Below are 22,256 nucleotides of genomic sequence, written 5' to 3' on the forward strand. Positions count from 1 at the left end.
AATGAATAAAAGTTAACAAACTGAAGTCTGAAACAGCCTGAACAAACCCCCTGCCTTACTTAATTGCTTAAATTTAACTTCTATAATGGCACAACTTTGTTGGGTTTCTCCTTCCCCTCCCAGCACTGGCAAGCCTGGATGTAAACCAGAGCTGTAAGGCAGAAGGTAGGAATGCTTGCCTTGTCTCTTCAACCTTCCTCAAACCCTCTGTGTTCACTCATTCTCAGCATTGCTAAGAAGTAATAAGTGTCAGACCATCTTTTTTCCTTTTTCAAGAGAGTCACCTTTAGGAAGGTTGAAAACAGAATGACATCATGAGGTCAGAGGGGTCAGGTGACAAACTACAGGAGCTAGCTAAAGTGACCAGCACAGTGGCTTGGCTGTCATCGTGTGAAAAGGAGCCTTGCAGGTGAAACCAATAGCAGAAGCTTGATACTGCCTCTTTGTGAAGGATGCTTTTCCAGCCTGCCTGGCCATTAAGCTGTATTGGCTTACCCCTAGGATTTGCTGGGTGCAGAGGAATACATTGCTGTGGTGAGGTGTGTTGGGTGCGTAGTTGTGGCACAGCTGTGTTCCTGGATTCATAGAATTGTTTGGGTTGGAAGTGACTTTAAAGATCATCTGATTCCAACCCCCATGCCATGAGCAGGGACACCTTTCACTAGCCCACGTTGCTCAAGGCCTTGTCCAGCCTGACCTTGAACACACTTGAAGGGAAGGGGCATCCACAGCCTCCCTGGGCAACAGGTTCCACTGTCACCACCATCACTATAAAGAATTTCTTCCCAGTCTTCTCTCTAAATCTGCCCTCCTCAAGCTTCAATCCATTCCCTCTTGTACTATCACTGCAAGCTTTTGTGAAAAGTCCCTCCCCATCTCTCCTGTAGCCCCCTTCAGCTTAGGAACCCTTCTCCAGGCTGAACAGCCCCACTTCTCTCAGCCTGTCCCCACAGGGGAGGTTCTCCAGCCCTCTGATCATCTTGGTGGCCTCCTCTAACCCTCTCCAACAGTTCCATGTCCTGCTTGTGCTGGGGACACCAGAACTGGAGGCAGTGCTGCAGGTGGGGTCTGAGCAGAGCAGAGGGGCAGAATCCCCTCCCTGTGCTGCTGCTCTCCCTGCTTTTGCTGTAGCCTAGCACATAGCTGCCTGCTGGGCTGCCAGTGATCATTGCTGGATCATGGGGAATTTGTCAGCAGCTGACATCCCCAAGTCCTCCTCCTTCAGCCTGCTCTCAAGCCACTCTTCACCCAGCCTATGTTGTGTGTTGTAAAGTCACAGTCATCATTTGTTAATCATGTAAAGCCTGGTTTTCTCATGTGGCCAGATAAACCCATCCTTTGTTCTAGGAAACTTCTCAAACATTTAATTTTTACATCTTTCACAACCTCCCAGCCTCTGGGTTGTTGACATCAGTGCCTAGAGTGCAGGTGATACTTTTCTTCTCTGCTGTTTGCAGTGTGTTGCAGTTTGTGCTCCTCCCAACACGTACACATATCCATTTACATCCTCTTCCAATGGTGTTTTCTTGCCTGTATCTGATACTGTAAGCTCCTGTTTGATTTATTGCATTATTTATTTGTCCTTTGTGAAATAATAGGGCTGATGGACCAGGTTCTTCCCAAATTGCATCAGAATTCCTCTGGAATTCTTTTGAAAAAGGTAATTTTTCATCTCCTGCCATTCTGGTAGCCTCAGGCAGTACCCACAGTGATACATTTCCTTGGTCAGAGCAGCTGGTTTAATTAATGGGCCTGGGCTGATGCAAGCCACTGGAACCTTGATGTAAACGATGGGGGATTCTTGGCCCTAAAAAAAAATGAAACTAGCAGAGACAGCTTGGCATTTTGTAACTTCTGCTTTTCTAAGTGTTCATTAAAATGTTTTGCCTACCATACAACCCTTTGGCTTGTTTCTATTCCCTTGGTAGGACATTTGCATGCACTTCAAATTATTAAACAAGTGAGGCATGCAGAAGGACTTAGGGTGTTACAGATAACAGTGACAAGCTGCAGAAGAACTGTATGCTGTCTCCAGCAGCTTAACCTTCTTCCTAGACCTGTGATTTCCTAAATGAGGCCTTAAAAATGAGGGTATCAGCTCTCCAAAGCTCAGCTTCTGTGAGTGGCCCACAGATGGACAGGGGCTGATGAATTGGAAAGTCAAGTTCCCAGCAGAAGAGTTTGGGAACTGATCCTAAGGATGCTTAGAGTTTATTTCCTGCATGTTAAACCTTAAAGTGCTTCCAGATCAGTTTGGGTACAAATTAGTCACTTTTTGGTAGCTGCACTCATGTCTCAAGCAACCCAAAATGCTGTTTGGATGAAATCAGGGACTTTTCTACTTCACATTCTTCTACCAGCACTGGGGCTGTTTCACATCCTGGCTTTAGTTTACCCCCATCTGGTTTTTCTTGTATTTATGGTGTATTTTCTGCCATGCTATGTAACAGCAGAAAATGTTCTCTTCTCTGTTCCATTTCTATTGCATTTGTTTGTCATTGTGTTCTATTTATATTTCTTCCTGCCCTATAAAGTACTTCTTTATTCTGTCATTGCTACTAGCCTGTTTTCCCTCAATTCTTCCCTTAAGATATCCTTCAGCCAAGCTACCTGTTGGTTAAAGATGTAGTGGCAGAAGCAGTGTCTCTAATTGTGAGAACACAGGAATGCCTAGGAACTTCTGCCTCTGTCATCCAGCCTTGCTCTCTGAGGTGTGTACACTCTGGTGACCATATCTAAGCAGTCCATTGTTATCCCTCACTTCAGAGAAGAGCTGTGGGGATGGCACCAAGCTGTGTGCTGTGGCTGACACGCTGGAGGGAAGGGATGGCATCCAGAGGGACTGGGACAGGCTTGAGAGGTAGGCCCAAAACAACCTCATGAAGTTCTGCAAGGCCAATTGCAAGGTGCTGCACCTGGGTCAGGGCAATCCCAAACACAAACCCAGGCTGGCTTGAGAGTAGCCTAGAGGAGAAGAACTTGGGGTGTCAGTTGATGAGAAACTCCCCAGGAGCCAGCACTGGTCTCTGACAGGGAGGGGATTCTGCCCCTCTGCTCTGCTGAGACCCCACCTTCAGCACTGCCTCCAGTTCTGGTGCCCCCAGCACAAGAAGGACATGGAACTGCTAGTGGGTCCAGAGGAGGCCAAAAAGATCATCAGAGGGCTGGAGAAGCTCCCCTATGAGGACAGGCTGAGGGAGTTGGGGCTGTTCAGCCTGGAGAAAGAAGGCTCCAGGGAGACCTTAGAGCAGCCTTCCAGTACATGAAGGGGGATACAGGAGAGCTGGGGAGGGATTTCTGACAGGGGCTTGGAGTGATAGGACAAGGGGCAATGGGCTGAAGCTTGAGGAGAGAGATTAGGAAGAAATTCTTTCCAGTGAGGGTGGTGGGACACTGGAACAGGTTGTGGATGCCCCCTCCTGGAATGTGTTCAAGGCCAGGCTGGAGGAGCCTGGAGCAACCTGGGCTAGTGGAAGGTGCTCCTGGCCATGGCAGGGAGTTGGAACTGGAGGCTTTTTAAGGTCCCTTCCAACCCAAACCGTTCCATGGTTCTTAATGCTGAGTATAAAGCAGAGGGCAGAACCCATTTCATTGCAGTGTTGTGTGTTGTGATTTGAGTTACCTTCCAATTTGGAGTGGTTTTGATGAAGAGATTTTTGAGCTGGAACATTCTGAATTACCACTGTTTTAACTTGAACCTTATAGAGAAGATGAAGCTTAGGAGCAATTTGAACCAACTTAAAAAGGGTTTGGTCTTGACTTTGCATGTTTAATTGGACCTTATTATTCTTAAGCCCATTGAGGAGGTCACTGCCTGGATACCTTAATTAAGCACATGAAGGACTGGTTAGATGCTTTTGGTGGAATAAAGATGAAAAAGGTGTGAGGTGCTTGTTACAGCAAGACAATGCAAAGGACTCTTTTTTTTTTTTTTTTTTTTTTTGCTTATCAACAGGCATTGGTTTAAACAGAGCTAGAACTAAAGATTGTAACTGGAACAAAATTCCTCCTGACTTCAATAAAATGCATTGACATTGTAAGGACTTCATCCTCAGATCTTCTGAGTATTAACAGATGGTCACTGACTGCCTGAAACAAAGTTGTTGGGTTGTTTTGGTTTTTTTTGTTGTTGTTATTTTGTTGATCACCACAGGTATCTGGAAACTGAACAGACTTTGCCTTCTGGAAATCAAACCTGACTGTGAAACAAAGGTTTTTCTTCCTCTGCTTCTTTTCTGTTTTCTCGCTCTAAATTCTTTAGAGAAAAATAATGGGAATAAAAAAAAATAATGGGAATAAAAAGAAATAATGGGAATAAAAAAAAATAATGGGAAAAGTGCCTTCCCAAAAATCTTTGGGACTGTGTTGTGATAAGTGGTGTAAGACTTGCCCTGGAGTGGTGTGCTTGAGGCAGCTGACAAAGTGGACTGACACCAGCATCCTGTTTGAACAGAAACCCAGCAACAGCCTAGCTGAGTCCTGCTTGTTTGAAGTGCAGCTCTGCAGTGCCAGCAGTGAGCAAGCCATGAAGGAAAGCACTTTGTCTTTGCTGCTGCCATGGACTGAATGAGTGGAGTCTTGACTGTTTGGAAAATGTTCCTGTTCACAGTTTCTCTTTTGTGTATTTGTCAGTTTATGTATTAGTTGCAGTTGTACTTTGCACAAACACTAATTAGACAGCCATCAACACTCGGGGCCAAAGGCTTACTAACAATGCGACTGTGATAGCAGTGTCTTAATTGGTTGAGTATAATTGTCATTAGGCAACGATGAAGACATCTGGGGCTCTGGAGAGAGATCAGCCTCCCCCTCCTCCTCTTCCCCAAATTTGTTCTGGCTATTGCTATCCAACCCAGTTGAGCTTTTTCAGATGAGATTCCATGTTTTGACCAGTTTCCTGATGTTTTTCTCCTTATGAAATCGTCTGCCTCTTCAGCACCACTTCATTAGAGCAGTGCCCAGCTTCCATCTCTGCTTCCTCCCACATGTGCTCTGCACTTCACCACCTGCTTCCCAGCCATCATGGGACAGCAGCAGCTTGTCATCCCCAGCTCCTTCTCCTTCACTCTTCTGCTTTCACTCACGTGAGAGGGCACAAGGAAATGGTTCAGCTCATTGTGACATTACTGCCAGTAAAAAGCAGTTGAAATGCTTTTGATTAGTGAGGAGATATTTTTATTATGGGATGTTTGTAGACACCATATGGAGGTAATGGTTTGCAGCTTCTCTGTGCCATCCGCATTCCACCCATTGTTGCTCCATTTCAGCAAGGTTGGGTTTTTTAGGTTTATCTGTAAAACTTAAGCTGAATTTGCAGACTCTTTTTGACAGATGTATTCTTATCTGTCCTGAAACAACAGAGCTGGCTTATCAGGGAGAAGTACAGATAGAGTAACAGGGTGGTAGGAGTTGAAAAGGACCTCCAGAGATTGAGTCCAATGCCCCTACTAAAGCATGATCACCTAGGGCAGGTCATGCAGAAACACATCCAGGAGGGTTTGGAATCTCTCCAGAGAAGGAGACTCCACAACCTCTCTGGGCAGCCTGCTCTAGGCCTCCAGCACCCTCACAACAAAGAAGTTTCTCCTCATGTTGAGGTGGAACTTTCCAGCTTATCCCTGTTGTTCCTTGTCCTGTCACTGGGCACCTCCAAGAAGAGCCTGGCCCCTTCATCCTGACACCCACCCCTCAGGTATTTATAGACATTGATAAGGTCACCTCTCAGCCTTGTCCTCTCCAGACTAAACAGCCCCAGGGCTCTCAGTCTTTCTTCATAGCAGAGATGTTCAAGTCCCTTCATCATCCTTGTAGCTTCTCTTGGACTCTCCAGCAGATCCCTGTCTCTCTTGAACTGGGGAGCCCCAAACTGTACTCAATATTCCAGGTGTGTTCTCAGCAGGGCAGAGTAGAGGGGCAGGAGAACCTCCCTAGACCTGCTGGCCATACTTTTCTTTTGCATCCCAGGATGCCTTTGGCCCTCTTGTCCACAAAGGCAGAAAAGTACTGCTCTTGTCTTTCTTGCTGATACTTCTGTTGTGTACACCTTCAGAAGAACACAAAGTGGAAGGTGTCCCTTCCCATAACAGCACAGGGATCAGGTGATCTTTAGGGGCCCATCCTAATCTGCTTTGGTTTGAGTCTGTCCTATGAGTCTATAAATTTTGACTTGGTTGAATTCCAAGATAAAATTATTTTAAGCACTTCTTGCAGTGCTGTGATGTTGGAGCTTTAATTCCAGGCTGATTATCTTTTATTTTTTTTTTCTTTTTATGGATGTGGTGTGTCTTGAGCCCTGGATCATTTCAGCTGCAAGCTCTGGAGAAAAACCAGCAGGAGTGCTTTTGGAGAATGAGGCAGCCCCATGCCTCTGCTGCTGTTCTTCTGTCCTCTCCATGGAGCCTTTCTCGACTGGGCTCTGGGAGAGTGTGTGTGTGTGTGTGCACTAGGAGGAGATGCTGTTCTTCCAAACACTGCTGCTGTCAGTTGGGAATGAAAGCAGGATTCACAGGGGAATTGGGGCAGTGTTTGCAGAAGGAGGAGAAGGCAGAAGTGCTGCCCCATCCTGTTCCCTCATCTGCTGCCTTGCCCTGTAAAGCAGTGAAGTAGAAGCCAGGTAACAAGGTGACACAGCTCCTTCTCTCTTCCCTCCTCAGGGCAGAGAATTGCTATGCATCTCTTTCTGCTAGATGGATTTCAACACCCCCTCAGGCACTTTAGCTGTATAAAGTAGAGCCTTCTCACCCAGAGCTGCTGGGAGTTATCTGCTCCAGACTACCTGGTGACCCCACCACATGGTACTCACAGAAACATAGAATAGTAGGGGTTGGAAGGGACCTCTGAAGATCATTGAGTCCAACCCCCCTGCCAGAGCAGGATCACCTAGGGCAGGTCACACAGGATCATGTCCAGGCAGTCCTTGACAGCCTCTCTGGGCAGCCTGCTCCAGGGCTCCAGCACTCTGAAAGTAAAGAAGTTTCATCTTGTGTTCAAGTTTATGCACATTACATCTTGTTTTGTCACTGGGGACCACTGAGAAGAGTCTGGCCCCATCTTCATGAGACCCACACCTAAGATATTTGTAAGCATTAATAGGATCCCACCCCTCAGCCTTCTCCAAGCTAAACAGCCCCAGCTCTCTCAGTCTCTCCTCATGACAGATTCCTAAAATCATAGAATGGTTTGGGTTGGAAGAGACCTTCAAGATCATCTAGTTCCACCCCCCTGAAATGGGCAGGGACACCTCCCACTAGAACAGGTTGCTCAAGGCACTAGGTGATCCTTGACTCTATGACTTTATAAGGCCTCATCCAGCCTGGCCTTGAGCACCTCCAAGGAGGAGGCATTCACAACCTCCCTGGGCAGCCTGTGTCAGTGTCTCACCACCCTCACTGTAAGGAATTTCCTTCTAAACTCCAATCTAAATCTACTCTCCTCAAGCTTCAATCCATTGCCCCTCATCCTGTCACTCCAAGCCCTTGTAAAAAGGCCCTTCCTGGCTTTCTTATAGCACCTTTCAGGTGCTACAAGGCTGCTCTGAGGTTTCCCTGGAGCCTTCTCCAGGCTGAACAGCCCCAACTTTCTAATTCTAAATTCTAATTCTAAAGATGAATCTTAATGTATTAATAAATGAATGAGGCTTTAGAAATTTTAACCAATCTGAGGCTTTAAGACTTTTTAGCTAGAGCAGTAGGTTGGATGGGGGTGGCTGAGTGCTAGAGAAATGCTGGGAATAAAGAGCCTTGCCTTGGGGCAACCACACTCACCTCTTTTCTCATTAAGTCCAGCATTGCTTGCATTGTATTTTTAAAGCTACCCTTGATAGTTGGTAACCTGTGGTAGCTCAGTTGTGTTGTTCTTGCAGCTTCCATTTACCTGCCTGTATTGGTAGACTTGTTGCTACATTCAGTGAATGCAAATAAAATGAGCAAAGTTGCTGGGTTTATACACAGCGTGGAAAGAGAAGGAGAATCAGACTAGGAGTTGGAAGTGCTGTTGGGTATTAAGGCACTTCTTGTAGTTCCCTCAATTCCTCTGCAGCTACCTCTGTTAAGATGTTTTGGGATGAGAAAAAAGACATTGAGGTGCTGCACTGTGTGCAGAGAAGGGCAACAAAGCTGGGGAAGGGACTGGAGAACAGGGCTGGTGAGGAGCAGCTGAGGGAGCTGAGGTGGTTTAGGCAGGAGAAGAGGAGGCTGAGGAGGGACCTCATTGCTCTCTACAGCTCCCTGAAAGGAGGTTGCAGTGAGGTGGGGGTTGGTCTCTTCTCCTTAGTCTCAAGTGATAGAAGGAGAGGAAATGGCCTGAAATTATGCCAGGGGAGGTCTAGGTTGGAGAGTAGGAAATCTTTTTTTGCTGCAAGAGTGGTCAGAGATTGGAACAGGCTCCCCAGGGAGGTGGTGGAGTCCCTGTCCCTGGAGGTGTTCAAGAAATGTGTGTGGCCATGGCACTTTGGGCCATGATTTGATGGCCATGGTGGTGTTGGGTTGATGGCTGGACTCACTGGTCTTCGAGGGCTCTTCCAACCAATACAATTCTGTGATTCTTTTCCAGATATACATCAGGAGAAGTGAGGTTGTGGGACACTCGCACCTGGGACTACACAGCCCCCATCCTGGAAGCAGTGCATGGTCCTGGTGATGCTGGACCTCAGCCACATGTCTCCTTTGTGAGGATAAACAGCACTCTGGCTGTAGCAGCTTATGAGGATGGTAAGTAAGCACAACTCTCCTCCCTGTTTCACAAATAGAGAGGGGGGGAAAAAACCCCAACAAAACAAAACAAGAAAAGGCTTTACAAAAACGAAGCAGCTGTGCTCAGCTTTTTGTGTGCCTCTAATCCTCTGTGTACACACACACACACACTTGCTTTTATGTGAGGAAGTTGGCCACTACCCCTAAATGCATTAGGAGGCATTGGAACATAGCACCCATTAAAAACTGCTGTTTAATTCCTACTGGAACTGCTACACAAAGCTTGAGTGCCAGGCTGTAGTCCAGCCAAACTATCTTAAGCAAATAACTTGTTTTGCTATAAAAATATTAAATATTCTTCTACCAGCCTTCTCCTCTGGCCAAAACTCCCTCGGGGTGCTGTGAAGCTTTGTTATGGGAATAGTGGTAAACTTGCATGGCTAATTAATCTGCCTCCTCTCTTGCTTTTGGCACAGTGGTTGGATGCACATTTCCTTAACTGAAGCACTGGTTTGCAGGGGTGGGTTATTAGGGACTTTGATATAGACAAATAAAAACTGGGAGCTAATATTGAATGAAACCCTAAGAAAATCCTGGATATGTGCTTTAGCAGAGAGTCAGAGAATGGGTTGGGTTGGAAGGGAACTTCAGGATCATCTAGTGCCAACCTCCTGGCATGGGCAGAGATACCTGCTACTAGACCAGGTTGCTGGTTGTTTTAAATATACCTAGGTGTTTGAAACATATCATAGAATGGCTTGAGTTGGAGGGGACCTTAAAGATCATCTAGTTCCAACCCCCCTGCCATGGGCAGGGACACCTCTCATTAGACCAGGTTGCTCAAAGCCTCATCCAGCCTGGTCTTAAACCAGGGATGAGGCATCCACAACTTCTCTGGGCAACCCATTCCAATGCCTCACCACCCTAATAGTAAAGTATTTTTCCTAATGTCCAATCTAAATCTACCCTGCTCTACTTTCAATCCCTTGTCCATTATCCTATCACTACAAGCCCTTAGAAAAAGTCCCTCCCCAGCTGTCCTCTAGCCCCTTTCAGGTACTGGAAGGCTGCTGTAAAGTCTCCCCAGGCTGAACCATACTTAGATGTTTTATATGTACTTAGATATTTATACAATGGGCAACAAGAGCCAGAGATCAGCACCTAGTTTTACTGGACATGGGAACAGCGATTAAAAAGCCAAGCTGGGGCAGTGCTGACCAGTTGGGACCCTAGGCTGAGGGAGATCTCAGCTCCTGTCACTTCTAAAGTGTCAGCTTTGACACCTCAAACCCTCTGCTCAGGTGTGAATTAGGAATGTTTGAAAATTAGGGAGGTTTGTTCACATACTGGCTTTGAGCTTGATCTTTCTACACATGAAAACAAACCCCAGGATGGGCAACCCAAGCAAAGTCTCCAATCCAGAATTGTTTTACTTTAGAAGGAAATTAGATGCTTTCTGTGTGAAAATGAGTGTTCAGAGATGATCAGCATCCTGAATTGTTTGGTTTTTAGCATGGATCAGAACACAATGGTTTTCTGTGGCTAAAAATTGTTGACAGGCAACATTTTCTGACAACAGCAAGTCTGGTCTTACAGAATGCTCATGAATATTATTTATTTACTGCTGTCATAGGAAATTCTAACACAGTGATAGTCTGAAGTGTTGGCTTTCTGTCCAGTGTGCCAAACAATGAGAAGCAGAGGGTCTTTTGTTTGTTTTCTAGTCTCCCACTGACTAATCTAATAATTAGTTTAGGGTTTTGTTCTGTCATATTCCTTGTTGTCAGTCCTGGGTGTGCTCTGACTAAAGCGGTTTGCATAAAGCTCAGTGTCTTCTGCTGGGTAGGAATTGTAATGGGCTCTGTGATGTGGCAAGGACTCTGATTTGAGGAGCCTGGTCAGAACAGATTAGTTCCTGTGTGAATAGGGAATTGCAAAGAGCGATTTTAGAAGTGTTTACTAACTGGAATCTGAAAGCATCTATTTACAGTTTGGTGGAGAGGACAATTTTCAACTTGGGGAGGGAGAGGATGACTTTGAAGAGAATGTGTTTGATTGTTCTTTGTTGTACTTTTCCAGCTCCCTTTTTCTCTTTGTTTGTAAGTTTGACTAACACAGAGAAACCATCTGCTAGTGTTGGAGGTGGTGCTGTCAGGCAAAGAGTCTAGACTTCTCTGTCGAGTCCCTGGCTAGCAGGCTGGTTCAGATAACATCAGTTTCTCCCAGTTCAGCAGAGCTCACGCAGCGATGTCCTTGGCACCCGATCAGAGGGAAGAGCTCCCAGGCAGATCCTGCTCGCGCCCTGCCTGCCTCGCAGCGCTGCTTGCAAACGCTTCCCGAGGCAGATGAAACATAGCAAGGAGAGAGATTTGTCTTAACTGGGATGCCTGCATCCAAAGTGAATTGTAACTCCTCCACCACGGCACTAAAGGAAAAATTGAATTGTGACTGCTGGTGAATGTTTCCGACGGCGCCAGCCTCTGAGAGACAAGCTGCAAGGAGAGGTAAATGAGAGAGAGAGAGGCGTGAGGAGCAAATGAAGTTCCCTCTGCCCATGCCAGTGCTCAGTGGGGGCACTGGATGTACACCTGGGGCAACGGGACTTGGCAACTCGAGCCACAGTTGTGATTTTTGAATTCCAACCCACTGGCCTCATATTTCTTCTGCCTTGTTTCCTATTGTCAGCACTGGCAGTCTTCCAGTTTGATTTTACCACTAATTGTGTTGCACGTTACCGAACTGAAATGAATCAAATCAAAATGCTTTTCCTGGAGCATTAGATAAAGCAGGCGAGGGTTCTGGGTAATGAGCAGATGCTGCTAATGCAGGGACAGGAGAGGCCTTGCCAGGACTCCATCTGCTCCATGCTTGCCTGACTTTGGCTATGAGCCACAGCTTTTGGGAAACAGCAGTCTACTTTAGCCATCACTCTCCCCCCAGCCCTCCAGAGTCTCGTAGTTTGACTTGCAAACAATGTGCTCCAACAAGAGAACAGCCTTTTTTTTCCCTTTCTTTTAAATGCCATGCTTCCTACTCCTGTAGGCATGGGGAGGAGGTGCTGTGCTTCTGCACTTCATAGTGATGCTTTGAGACCCATCAGGAGGAGTCAGTGGCACTTCCCAAGTTGCAGAATAGCAACACGGAGGGAAGGTAGGTGGTTTCTGCAGGGAGCAGAAGTGCTCTTGCTTGTTGGCAGGCTCCAGGAAGGGAATTTTGGCAGCACTATTTTCTGGGGCTGGAAATCTGCTATCTTGTCCATTCTGATGCCCTCAAAGCTGCTTGTGGGTATTGTCCCTTCTGTACCCTCTTTGTGAAGATGGAAATGGAGTTGTGAGTTTGGTGCCTTCTCCTACGTGCCAGGACATGCTGTAAGGTGGCAAAAGCTGGGAAATGGGCTGGCTGCAACAAAGGAAAACGTTTCAAAAGACAACTGCATGTGGCAGGTGGTGGTGGATTTATTCCCGTCAGATCCATACAGGTGGCTGTGGGTGCAACATCCTTGTTTTGGGTCAGTGATGTGTGACTGCATGTCCCAGAGAACTCTGCCTCCAGAGTCCCTAAGTCAGGAACAAAGTACAGACTTTCTGCTGTGTGCCTTCTCTGAGGGACTGTCCAGAGAGGGTGTCATTTAGAAATCTCTCTAAGAGGAGCAGTAGATATCAGTTCTGGGTGGAAGCTGATGTGGTAATAGTGGTGTAGAGGCACAGCTCTTCTGGCTGAGGTTCGGTCTTTCACTGCTCAGTGTGGTGAGTAGTTTGCTGCACTGGCTGAAAGCTGAGGAACAGCACTGCAGTGAAGAGAAGATGTCATGTTTCAGTTCATAAACACCAAGCACCAGGTGAGGTTCAGCTTCCTGGGTAGTAGTGTTCCCTCCAACTAGAAATGTTTATAGGAGAAACTCAAAATTTGAGATAAGAAATTTTGAGACTTCAGGCTGGTGTTCATTTCCACCCTGTGTTTTTCAGCTATTGTTTGTACTTCTTAGAAGTTTGATGTTATCTGAAAATCTTGATAAAGCAATTATCCCAGCCTGGAGTTAAAAAAATACATGGAAGAAAACAGGGAATGGATTGAAGCTTGTGGAGGACAGGAGATTAAGAGAAATTCTTGACAGTGAGGGTGGTGAGACACTGGAACAGGTTGCCCAGGGAGGTTTTGGATGCCCCCTCCCTGGTGGTGTTCAAGGCCAGGTTGGATGAGTCCTTGAGCAACCTGGGCTGGTGGGAGGTGTCCCTGCACATGGCAGGAGAGTTGAAACTAGGTGATCTTTAAGGTTCTTTCTAATCCAAACCATTCTATGAATCCATGTGTTTTCAGAAGGTGTCAGAGAAGTGTGTTTTGTTTAAATCAACAGAGAAGTGGCAAAACTGCAACTCTCAAACAGGAAAAACATCTTGTAGGTGATGTGAATTAAGCAGCTTCTGACCTTCCCATGCAATTGTGTTTAGAAGCTGAAGCAAATGAGTATGAAAACCGTGAGCATGTCCAGACTCCCTGCTTGAGCATGCACAAAGTTTTGTTGTTGGGTTTTTTTTTTGCAGCTAATGCACATGGAGATTGTTTCACATCTTTCCTAAAGCTGACAGCAGCTGCTGGTCACATTGTCTTAATGTGGAGGAGCTGATGCAGTGGGTTGTGAGGGTAGGATCTTCACACCAAAACGCAGCCCTCCCTCCCCTTAGCCCAGAGATGCTTGCTGCTGGCAGTAACGTGAGTGTGCAGCTGGCCTCTGCCATGGCTAGCTCATAGAGGAGCTGTGAGGTGCTGTATTACCAGACACAGCTACTGTAATATTTACAGGTGTGTGTGAGCATTTTTTACTTCTGTTTTGGCCTTTCCATGTTACAGCATTCCAGTGTTTTATAGGCAAAGACGTAATTTTTCTGTGGCAGAAGTGTTGCCTTTTACATCAGAGAGAAACCTATGTGCAAACAGATGTAAACCCAGCTGCTTTTGCAGGACGTCTTTTGTGCTTCCAGCTGCAAAGAGGAAGGGGCTAGTGACAGGGACTGACTGCTTCCAGCCATTCTCCTCTACTACAGAGGTGTGAGGCTGGATGATGCTCACTGAAACTGGAGTGCAGGCAGGATCAGCAGTGCTCTGTGTAAGGTTCAGCAGACTCCAAGGTCAATGTTACTCCAATACCTTCCAGTCTGGAGTGAATTGCAATAAATGGATCTTTCCTCAGGCCACTTTTCAACAATATAGAATCATAGAATCACAGGATTGTTTTGGTTGGAAAAGCCTTCTAAGATCATCAGGCTAGCACCACCATTGCCATTAAATCATGTTCCTCAGTGCCATGGCCACAGGTTTCTTGAATGGGACTCTACCACCTCCCTGGGGAACCTGTTCCAATCTCTGACCACTTTTGCAGCAGAGAAATTTTTCCTAGTCTCCAACCTAGATCTCCCCTGGCACAATTTCAGGCCATTTCTCTCCTATCACCTGATCCTAGGGAGAAGAGACCAACCCCCACCTCACTGCAACCTCCTTTCAGGGAGTCATAGAGAGCAATGAGGTCTCCCCTCAGCTTCCTCTTCTCCAGACTAAGCCACCTCAGTTCCCTCAGCTGCTCCTCACCAGCCCTGTTCTCCAGACCCTTCATCATATATTGGGTTGGAAGTTACAAACCTGTTGAGTTGGAAGTTACAAATCTGAGTTCTTTGTGCAATCTGAGCTGAAGTGCTAAACAGCAAGACTGGCACAGTGACTGTAATGCCAAGTGTCAGCAATTGTACCAACTTCATCAGCTCCTTGCATTTAACTCATTTTCTTGAGCCAAGATGAAATAGAAGCAAAGCTCTAAAGTCTAAATGGCTTTGAGGAGTTAGAATTCAATTAGAATAATCACAGCGGTGTTGCAAGATTGTAGCCTGCTGTGAAAATACTGCTGCTGATTTTGATGTGATGACTTTCTAGCATTTTTAAGATCACAGTATTCAAAAAAAAAACCAACAACCTACAACAAAAAAAACCCAACCAACCTGCCCAGCCAAGACACTGGATGCTTGCAACCTTAACTTCACCTTAGGAAAGATACTGCTTTGGAGATGAAGTCCTGGTCACTGCTGGAGGCAGACAGATAGACTGCATAAAGCAGTGATCTCATCTGCACTGGTAAATCTTACACCCAATAGTTTTTTTTTATGGTGCCATACTAATTAGTTGAACTGTCATGGTGGCTTGCTTCTTCATCCTCTTACACAAACATGATTGACTGTGGCAAGGGCTTGCATGCTAATGAAGACATTGTGCTGTTTCTGCAGTGAAACAGAGAACACAGAGTATTTTAAGTAGCACTTTAAGACCTAGTAGTAGCTTTACCTCTTGATAAATACAGTGGAGTGTTTGAGGTACAGACAGAATTGGGCACTCTCTGGGAGGCAGGGAGGAGCAAAAGAGACAAACAATCCCTTTGCAAGCAGCTATTTGTTCATCCTGAGACAAAATGATGCTTCTCTTGCTCTTTGCATTCCTTTGGATCTCTTCGTTTTCCTCCTTTGGATCTCTTAGTTTTCCTCCTTGGGATCTCTTCGTTTTCCTCCTTGGGATCTCTTCGTTTTTCTCCTTGGGATCTCTTCGTTTTTCTCCTTGGGATCTCTTCGTTTTTCTCCTTGGGATCTCTTCTCTTTCCTCCTTTGGATCTCTTCTCTTTCCTCCTTTGGATCTCTTCTCTTTCCTCCTTTGGATCTCTTCTTTTTCCCCCTTTGGATCTCTTCTTTTTCCCCCTGTGGATCGCTTCTTTTTCCTCCATCGGATCGCTTCTTTTTCCTCCATCGGATCGCTTCTTTTTCCTCCTTTGGATCTCTTCTTTTTCCTCCTTTGGATCTCTTCTTTTTCCTCCTTTGGATCTCTTCTTTTTCCCCCTGTGGATCGCTTCTTTTCCCTCCATCGGATCGCTTCTTTTTCCTCCATCGGATCGCTTCTTTTTCCTCCATCGGATCGCTTCTTTTTCCTCCTTTGGATCTCTTCTTTTTCCCCCTTTGGATCGCTTCTTTTTCCTCCATCGGATCGCTTCTTTTTCCTCCTTTGGATCTCTTCTTTTTCCCCCTTTGGATCGCTTCTTTTTCCTCCTTTGGATCTCTTCTTTTTCCCCCTTTGGATCGCTTCTTTTTCCCCCTTTGGATCGCTTCTTTTTCCTCCTTTGGATCTCTTCTTTTTCCTCCATCGGATCTCTTCTTTTTCCCCCTTTGGATCTCTTCTTTTTCCTCCTTTGGATCTCTTCTTTTTCCTCTTTTGGATCCCTTCTTTTTCCTCCTTTGGATCGCTTCTTTTTCCTCCTTTGGATCGCTTCTTTTTCCTCCTTTGGATCGCTTCTTTTTCCTCCTTTGGATCGCTTCTTTTTCCTCCTTTGGATCGCTTCTTTTTCCTCCCTTGTATTTCTTTTTTCCTTTTTAAAGGCATAACCTAAAACTACTACACTCCTTATATCACACTCCTTCATTAAACAGATGTTAACTTGTGCCCTTACAAGTCACTTAGTTGTTTAATGTTACCAGGGGTGTTTTCACACCATGTTGTGCATCAAGTGTTGCAAACACTGTTTTTGCCTGGCAATTTTTTTAGTTATTTTGGACACATTTTGCTGTTGAACATCTGTTAAAAACAAATAATAAATTACCTGACTGAAACTGATTCCACTATTCTGTAAGCCATTTTTACTGCCTTCTCTTTGTGATGTTTCAGATGCAATAACAATAACAGTGGCTTTGTTGCCCAGATTCAGAGAGCAGAGATCTGAATAGTGGGTTTCCTAGTTTGCTTGTGTGGTCAGTGCAGGGTTCTGTGACTTGAATATTTTTTGCAGAGCTTTCATACATTAATACAGTGTGGCCAGGTGGCTAAGAAAGGCAATAGGATCCTGGCCTGCATCAGCAATAGGGTGGCCAACAGGAATAGGGAAGCGATCGTCTCCCTGTACTGGGCACTGGTGAGGCCTCAGCTTGGACACTGGGTGCAGTTTTGGGCCACTCACTCCAAGAAGGACATTGAGGTGCTGGACTGTGTGCAGAGAAGGGCAACAAAGCTGGGGAAGGGTCTGGAGAACAGAGCTGGTGAGGAGCAGCTGAGGGAACTGGGGTTGTTTAGTCAGGAGAAGAGGAAGCTGAGGAGAGACCTCATTGCTCTCTACAACTCCCTGAAAGGAGGTTGCAGTGAGGTGGGGGTTGGTCTCTTCTCCTTAGGATCAGGTGATAGGAGAGGAAATGGCCTGAAATTGTGCCAGAGGAGGTCTAGGTTGGAGATTAGGAAAAAATTCTTTGCTGCAAGAGTGGTCAGACATTGGAACAGGCTGCTCAGGGAGGTGGCAGAGTCCCCATCCCTGAAGGTGTTCAAGAAATGTGTGGCCATGGCCCTTTGGGACATGGTTTATTGGACGTGGTGGTGTTGGGTTGATGGTTGGACTCAGTTATCTTAGAGGCCTTTTCCAACCCAAACAGTTCTGTGATTCTGTGAATACATTCTGTTAAAAACAGGAGAATGCTTATCACAGAGATGTGTTAACAAGACTTCACTGAAAGCAAATCAGCTTCCTCTTCCCCTTCACACAAGTGATCTTTAATTGGGACAGATGTTCTGGAAAAAAAAAAAAGAAGTGAAATACCCCTGCCTGGAGGAGGAGCTTGGCAGCAATATTCATCCTCTGATGATGATGTCCAGTTCTGACATCCATGATCTGGTGTCACTCCATCTTTTATCATTGCTGTTGGTTGTTTGTTGCTTTGCTTGTTTAAATCAGCTGTCCTGGAGATGGGACTTCACCCATTCCCTTTGTGTGTGTTTGGAGCCAAGGACTCAGTGCGAAGGCTCCCAAGTGCTGCTGCCCAGGCTTTGCGTGGGGCAGAGCAGGCTGGGGAGGCAACTGGAGCCTGAGCTGTCCATTTGTATTTGTTAACTGGTTTTAAGCCTAAGTGTGTGTGATGCAAGCTGGCATCCTGTTTTTCAAAACCAGTTTAGCAGTTATTTACCTTTCAAGCAATTAACATAATTACCATTATGCTAAGAAGTAATTTGGGGAAGTTCTGCTCTAAGCCCTTACGACTCCATCGGGACAGTTTTAGTTGGGCCTTATCTTTTTGATGGAAGCCTAATTGCAGTTTTGGCTTTGTGTAAACAAACCAGAGGCAGCTAATTGTTTAGGCAAATAGCAGATTAATTTAAATATGCATCCCTAATAAAACAAAAATGGTCCCCATTATGGTCCTCATTCCCATGGCGAGGAATATAAATATTCAGTGGGAGTGCCATTAGACAGGGATCTTAAGGATTATCTGCATTATTTCACATGGGCAGCACTTTCCAGATACCAAATAATCTTTACAAAAGCAAGCATAAATCAATTTAAACTCATTTAGATACCATTTCACTATGTGCAGTTTCATTACCACACTCTTGCTTCACCTCCTCTGGGACACAGGAGGAGTGTTTGCAGACTGGCATTGGTGCCCGTCCACAGCTGTCTGTCAGAGCTTTTATGTCTCCTTCTGAAGGAAGAGCTACCATTAATCATTTCATCATTAATGGCCATGCTCATGTAGAAGGAAGGCTTCTCCAGCCCTGTCTGTCACGTCTGAAGATTGCTTCTCTGTTAATTCAGTGCAAAGGTGGCCCAGAAGTCTCCAATTCCCTCAGTCCCTTCTGTTCTGCAATACCCTCCTGATTGCTTCAGGTTGCTCTTGTTCAGATGATTGCTTTCATGTAGCATGCTTTTAAATAGAGAATCACTGCTCTATGCCAGCAAAAAATGCAAGTGCAAATGTCCTGGCTTTGGACTTAGACTCCTGGGTTCTCTGAGATTTGCATTCTTTAGCTTTGTGAACTCTTCTGTTTTTTCCAGAGCTTTGCTGCTGGCTGTAAACTGTAAGAAACAGGATTAAAAGCCCTGCCCTGATGGCTGCATGTACAGAGCCTCAGATTCCTCACTTGAAAACGTTGCAGTATGCAGCAGAGTGACTCAAATTTGAATGTGGGTTCTTCCTCACTGTTTTGTATATGCCAGTTGAGGGCAAGTTTATGATGGAAAAGAATTTGTTCTGCAAGGGCTTGTTGTGATAGGACAAGGGGCAATGGACTGAAGCTGGAGGAGTCCAAATTTAGACTGGAGATTGAAAAGAAATTCTTTGCAGTGAGGGTGGTGAGACACTGGAACAGGTTGCCCAGGGAGGTTGTGGATACTCCCTCCCAGGAGGTGTTCAAGGCCAGGTTGGATGAGACCTTGAGCAACCTGGGCTAGTGGAAGGTGTCCCTGCCCATGGCAGGAGGGTTGGGTGTAGATGATCTTTTAAGGTCCCTTCCAAGCCAAACCATTCTATGAATCTATGGATTTAGGTATCTGTTTAGGTCTTGTCTCCAAACATGGAAATCCCAGAGAAGTTAAGGAGCCTTCCTCAAGGTAGACACCAATGTTACCTGAAAGTCAAAAATTAGGAATGAATTGCAGACAGCAGCAGAGTCTCCACTGCCAGAGGAGGTGGTTTCACAGATTGCATTGGATTAGAAGGGACCCTCAAAGGTCATCTTGTCCAACCCCCCTTCAGCCAGCAGGCATACCTCCAACTAGATCAGTTTCCTAGTGTTCTCTGAACCTGTTGTGTGGGTGTTATGAAGTGTCCTGAAGTTCTTCTCTCCTGTCCTACAACCTCTTTTCTGTATATTCATAGCATCACAGAATGGTTTGGGTTGGAAGGCACCCCAAAGATCATCTAGTTCCAACCCCCCTGCCATGACCAGGGACATCTTCCACTAGCCCTGGTTCCTCAATGCCTCATCCAGCCTGGACTTAAACACTTCCAAGGAGAGGGCATCCACAACCTCCCTGGGCAACCTGTTCCAATGTCTCCCCACCCTCACTGGAAAGTATTTCTTCCTAATCTCCAGTCTAAATCTGCCCTCCTCAGGCTTCAATCCATTGTCCCTTGTCAAAAGTCTCTCCCCAGCTCTCCTGTAGCCCCCTTCAGGTACTGGAATACTGCTCTAAGGTCTGTCCAGACCATTCTCCAGGCTGAACAGCCCCAACTCGCTGTCTGTCCCAATAGGGGAGGTTCTCCATCCTTCTGATCATCTTCATGTCCTTCTCTGGACCTGCTCCATCAGTTCCATGTCCTTCTCGTGCTGGGGTCACCAGAACTGGACGCAGTGCTGCAGAGTCAGGGACAGAATCCCCTCCCTGTCCTGCTGCTCTCACTGCATTTGGTGCAGCCCAGGACACTGCTTCCCATTAGAATTCTTTTAACCTGACATCTTGAATGCTTTTGCAGGGTTTTGTTCAGTTCTAAGCTAATGCACAGTGGTGATCTCTGTCCCCAGGAACCATCAGTGTCTGGAGCCTGCTGTTGGGACAGGAGCCAATCCATCATTACCAGCACAACCAGAGGGTCCAGGCTCTAGCTCTGGCTTCAGAGGGTGCCACAGTGGCAACAGCATCTGGCTTCCAGGTGAAAGTGGAAAGCCCTAATGACAGAGGAGTCTGGCAGACTGCAGGATCATTTGAAATCCAGAAACTGGTAAGTCTCCAGGCTACTCATCTTCATTCCAGGAGCACCTCTCCTGGTCTGCTACTTACTTTTGGTAGAGTTAAGAGGGATCTTACAAAGGTCTTGCCATAGTGTTGTTGCCTGAGCTAGGTAACAGCATTATCAGCTAGGAGCTGGGATTGTGGAGCAGATTAATGGCTGAGTGTTTTGTCACTGAAGAGCAAGGGTGAAATGCTGGCTTAATCTACAAGTGAAAATGAATGGAAGTCCATATGGTGCAGGAGGTTGGCTGTTTGCAATTATTTTTTTGTCAACATTAAACTAAGTTGGCTCATTCTGAAAAGCAGTTTTCTCACATAGAACTGGAGCTGAACCTCAAGGTCTCATTCCAGATCAACGCTCTCTGATTAATTCTGAGGCAGGATGTTGCAGACGAGCTAATAGTGTCACTTGTGAAGCTGTAACTGGTGGTGCAGCTCCTTCAGGTTGCACCTTCTGTCACTGAAGTTTGGAGACTCTTAATTAGAAATCAAAAGCTGAAGTTGTGTTATGTCTGAGGGTACTGGTGGTGCTTGGAAGGAAATGCATAGCAATAAAGAGTCATGTAGCTTCTGTCCTATTGCAGGAAGCTGACTGTACAGCTGGTGGGTATGAAGCATGGTAAAGGCTAGAAGGAAGCTCTGGAGATGGTCCAGTCCAGCCCCCCTGCTAAAGCAGGGCACCCACAGCAGCTTGCCCAGGAGCACAATGGCCAGGGGGGTTGGAAGCTCTCCAGAGAAGGAGACTCCACAACCTCTCTGGGCAGCCTGCTCCAGGCCTCCAGCACCCTCACAACAAACAATTTCTCCTCCTCTTCAGATGGAAACCTCATGGGTTCTAGCTTGTGCCCATTACCCCTTGTCCTGTCACTGAGCACCACTGACAAGAGTCCAGCCCCAGCCTCTTGCTCCCCACAGGTCCTTTATCTCTTGCTGAGCATTGATCAGATCCCCTCTGGGGCTGCTCTTCTCCAGGCCCCACAGCCCCAGGGCTCTCAGCCTTTCCTCCTTCACAGGGATGCTCCAAGCCCCTCAGCTTCTTTGTTGCCCTTGGTTATACACTCTTCAGTGGTTCTCTGTCTGTCTTGAAACCCCTCCTGATGAATCCCCTCTTTTTAAGCTGTCGATCTTACCATATTTCAATAAACAAAATCCTCAAACATTTTAAGGGGGTTCCCAGTAAAAATATGTTCAGACACCACCACATCCTCCATTGCAGCCACAGCATTTGATTTGTGTGTCCAGCTCTGGAGCTCTGCACACAGGAATGACACAGAACTGCTGGACTGGGGCCAGAAGAGGCCACAAAGATGATCAGAGGGCTGGACCTCCCCTACAAGAACAGGCTGAGAGAGCTGGAGCTGTTCAGCCTGGAGAAGGCTCTGAGAAGACCTTAGAGCAGCCTTCCAATACCTGAAGGGGGCTACAAGAGAGTCAGAGAGGGAATTTTTACAAAGGCAGATAGAGACAGGACAAGAAGCAATAGCTTCAAACTGAAAGAACCTGGATTTAGATGAGACATGAGGCAGAAACTGATGCTTAAGAGGCTGATGAGACACTGGAACACGTCCAGGGAAGCTGTGAAGGCTCCACATCTTGAAATGTTCAAACCAGATTGGGTTGGGTGTTGAGCAACCGGGTCAAGTGGAAGGTGTCCCTGAACAGGGCACGGGGGTTGTAACCAGCTGATCTTTAAGGGTTTACTGACACTTTGAGTACTGGCTAAGGGAAGATGAATGGATGTCATGGAGCTGGTCACCTGTGAGGCTTTTTTCCTGGTGCTACAGCCCATCCTCAGGTCTTAATTAGGGGAGGCAGCCCCTGAGGGCTGGAGGAGCCATCTCTGGGGTTGCAGTGGGGTGCATGGGGCTGGAAGAGGAGTGGTTGACAGCAGAGGGAGCAGCCTGCTGCAGCCCCAGGGTGGGAGGCTGGAGGGCAGGGCTCCAGGGCTCAGTGCTGCTGTCTGCATGGGGTCATGTCTGTGAGTGCTGCCTGGAGCTGTCTGTCCTGGCTGTGCCACCAAGGGGCTGCTTGCAGTGGGGGAGGGTCCAGGG

The 22,256-nt window shown here is 46.5% G+C and overlaps 1 protein-coding gene across 1 annotated transcript in view; it reads left to right on the forward strand.

Moving 5' to 3' along the window:
- Nucleotides 1–22,256, forward strand: part of FBXW8 (F-box and WD repeat domain containing 8) — an 87,420-nt gene that overhangs the window by 23,404 nt on the left and 41,760 nt on the right. Inside the window, exons 5-6 of the mRNA XM_054392578.1 lie at nucleotides 8,551–8,708; nucleotides 19,998–20,194. Of these exons, the coding sequence (XP_054248553.1) occupies nucleotides 8,551–8,708; nucleotides 19,998–20,194 (355 nt within the window). The remainder of the gene's footprint in view (nucleotides 1–8,550; nucleotides 8,709–19,997; nucleotides 20,195–22,256) is intronic.

Source organism: Indicator indicator, chromosome 26 (genome assembly GCF_027791375.1).
Source record: "Indicator indicator isolate 239-I01 chromosome 26, UM_Iind_1.1, whole genome shotgun sequence".
Taxonomy (NCBI): domain Eukaryota; kingdom Metazoa; phylum Chordata; class Aves; order Piciformes; family Indicatoridae; genus Indicator; species Indicator indicator.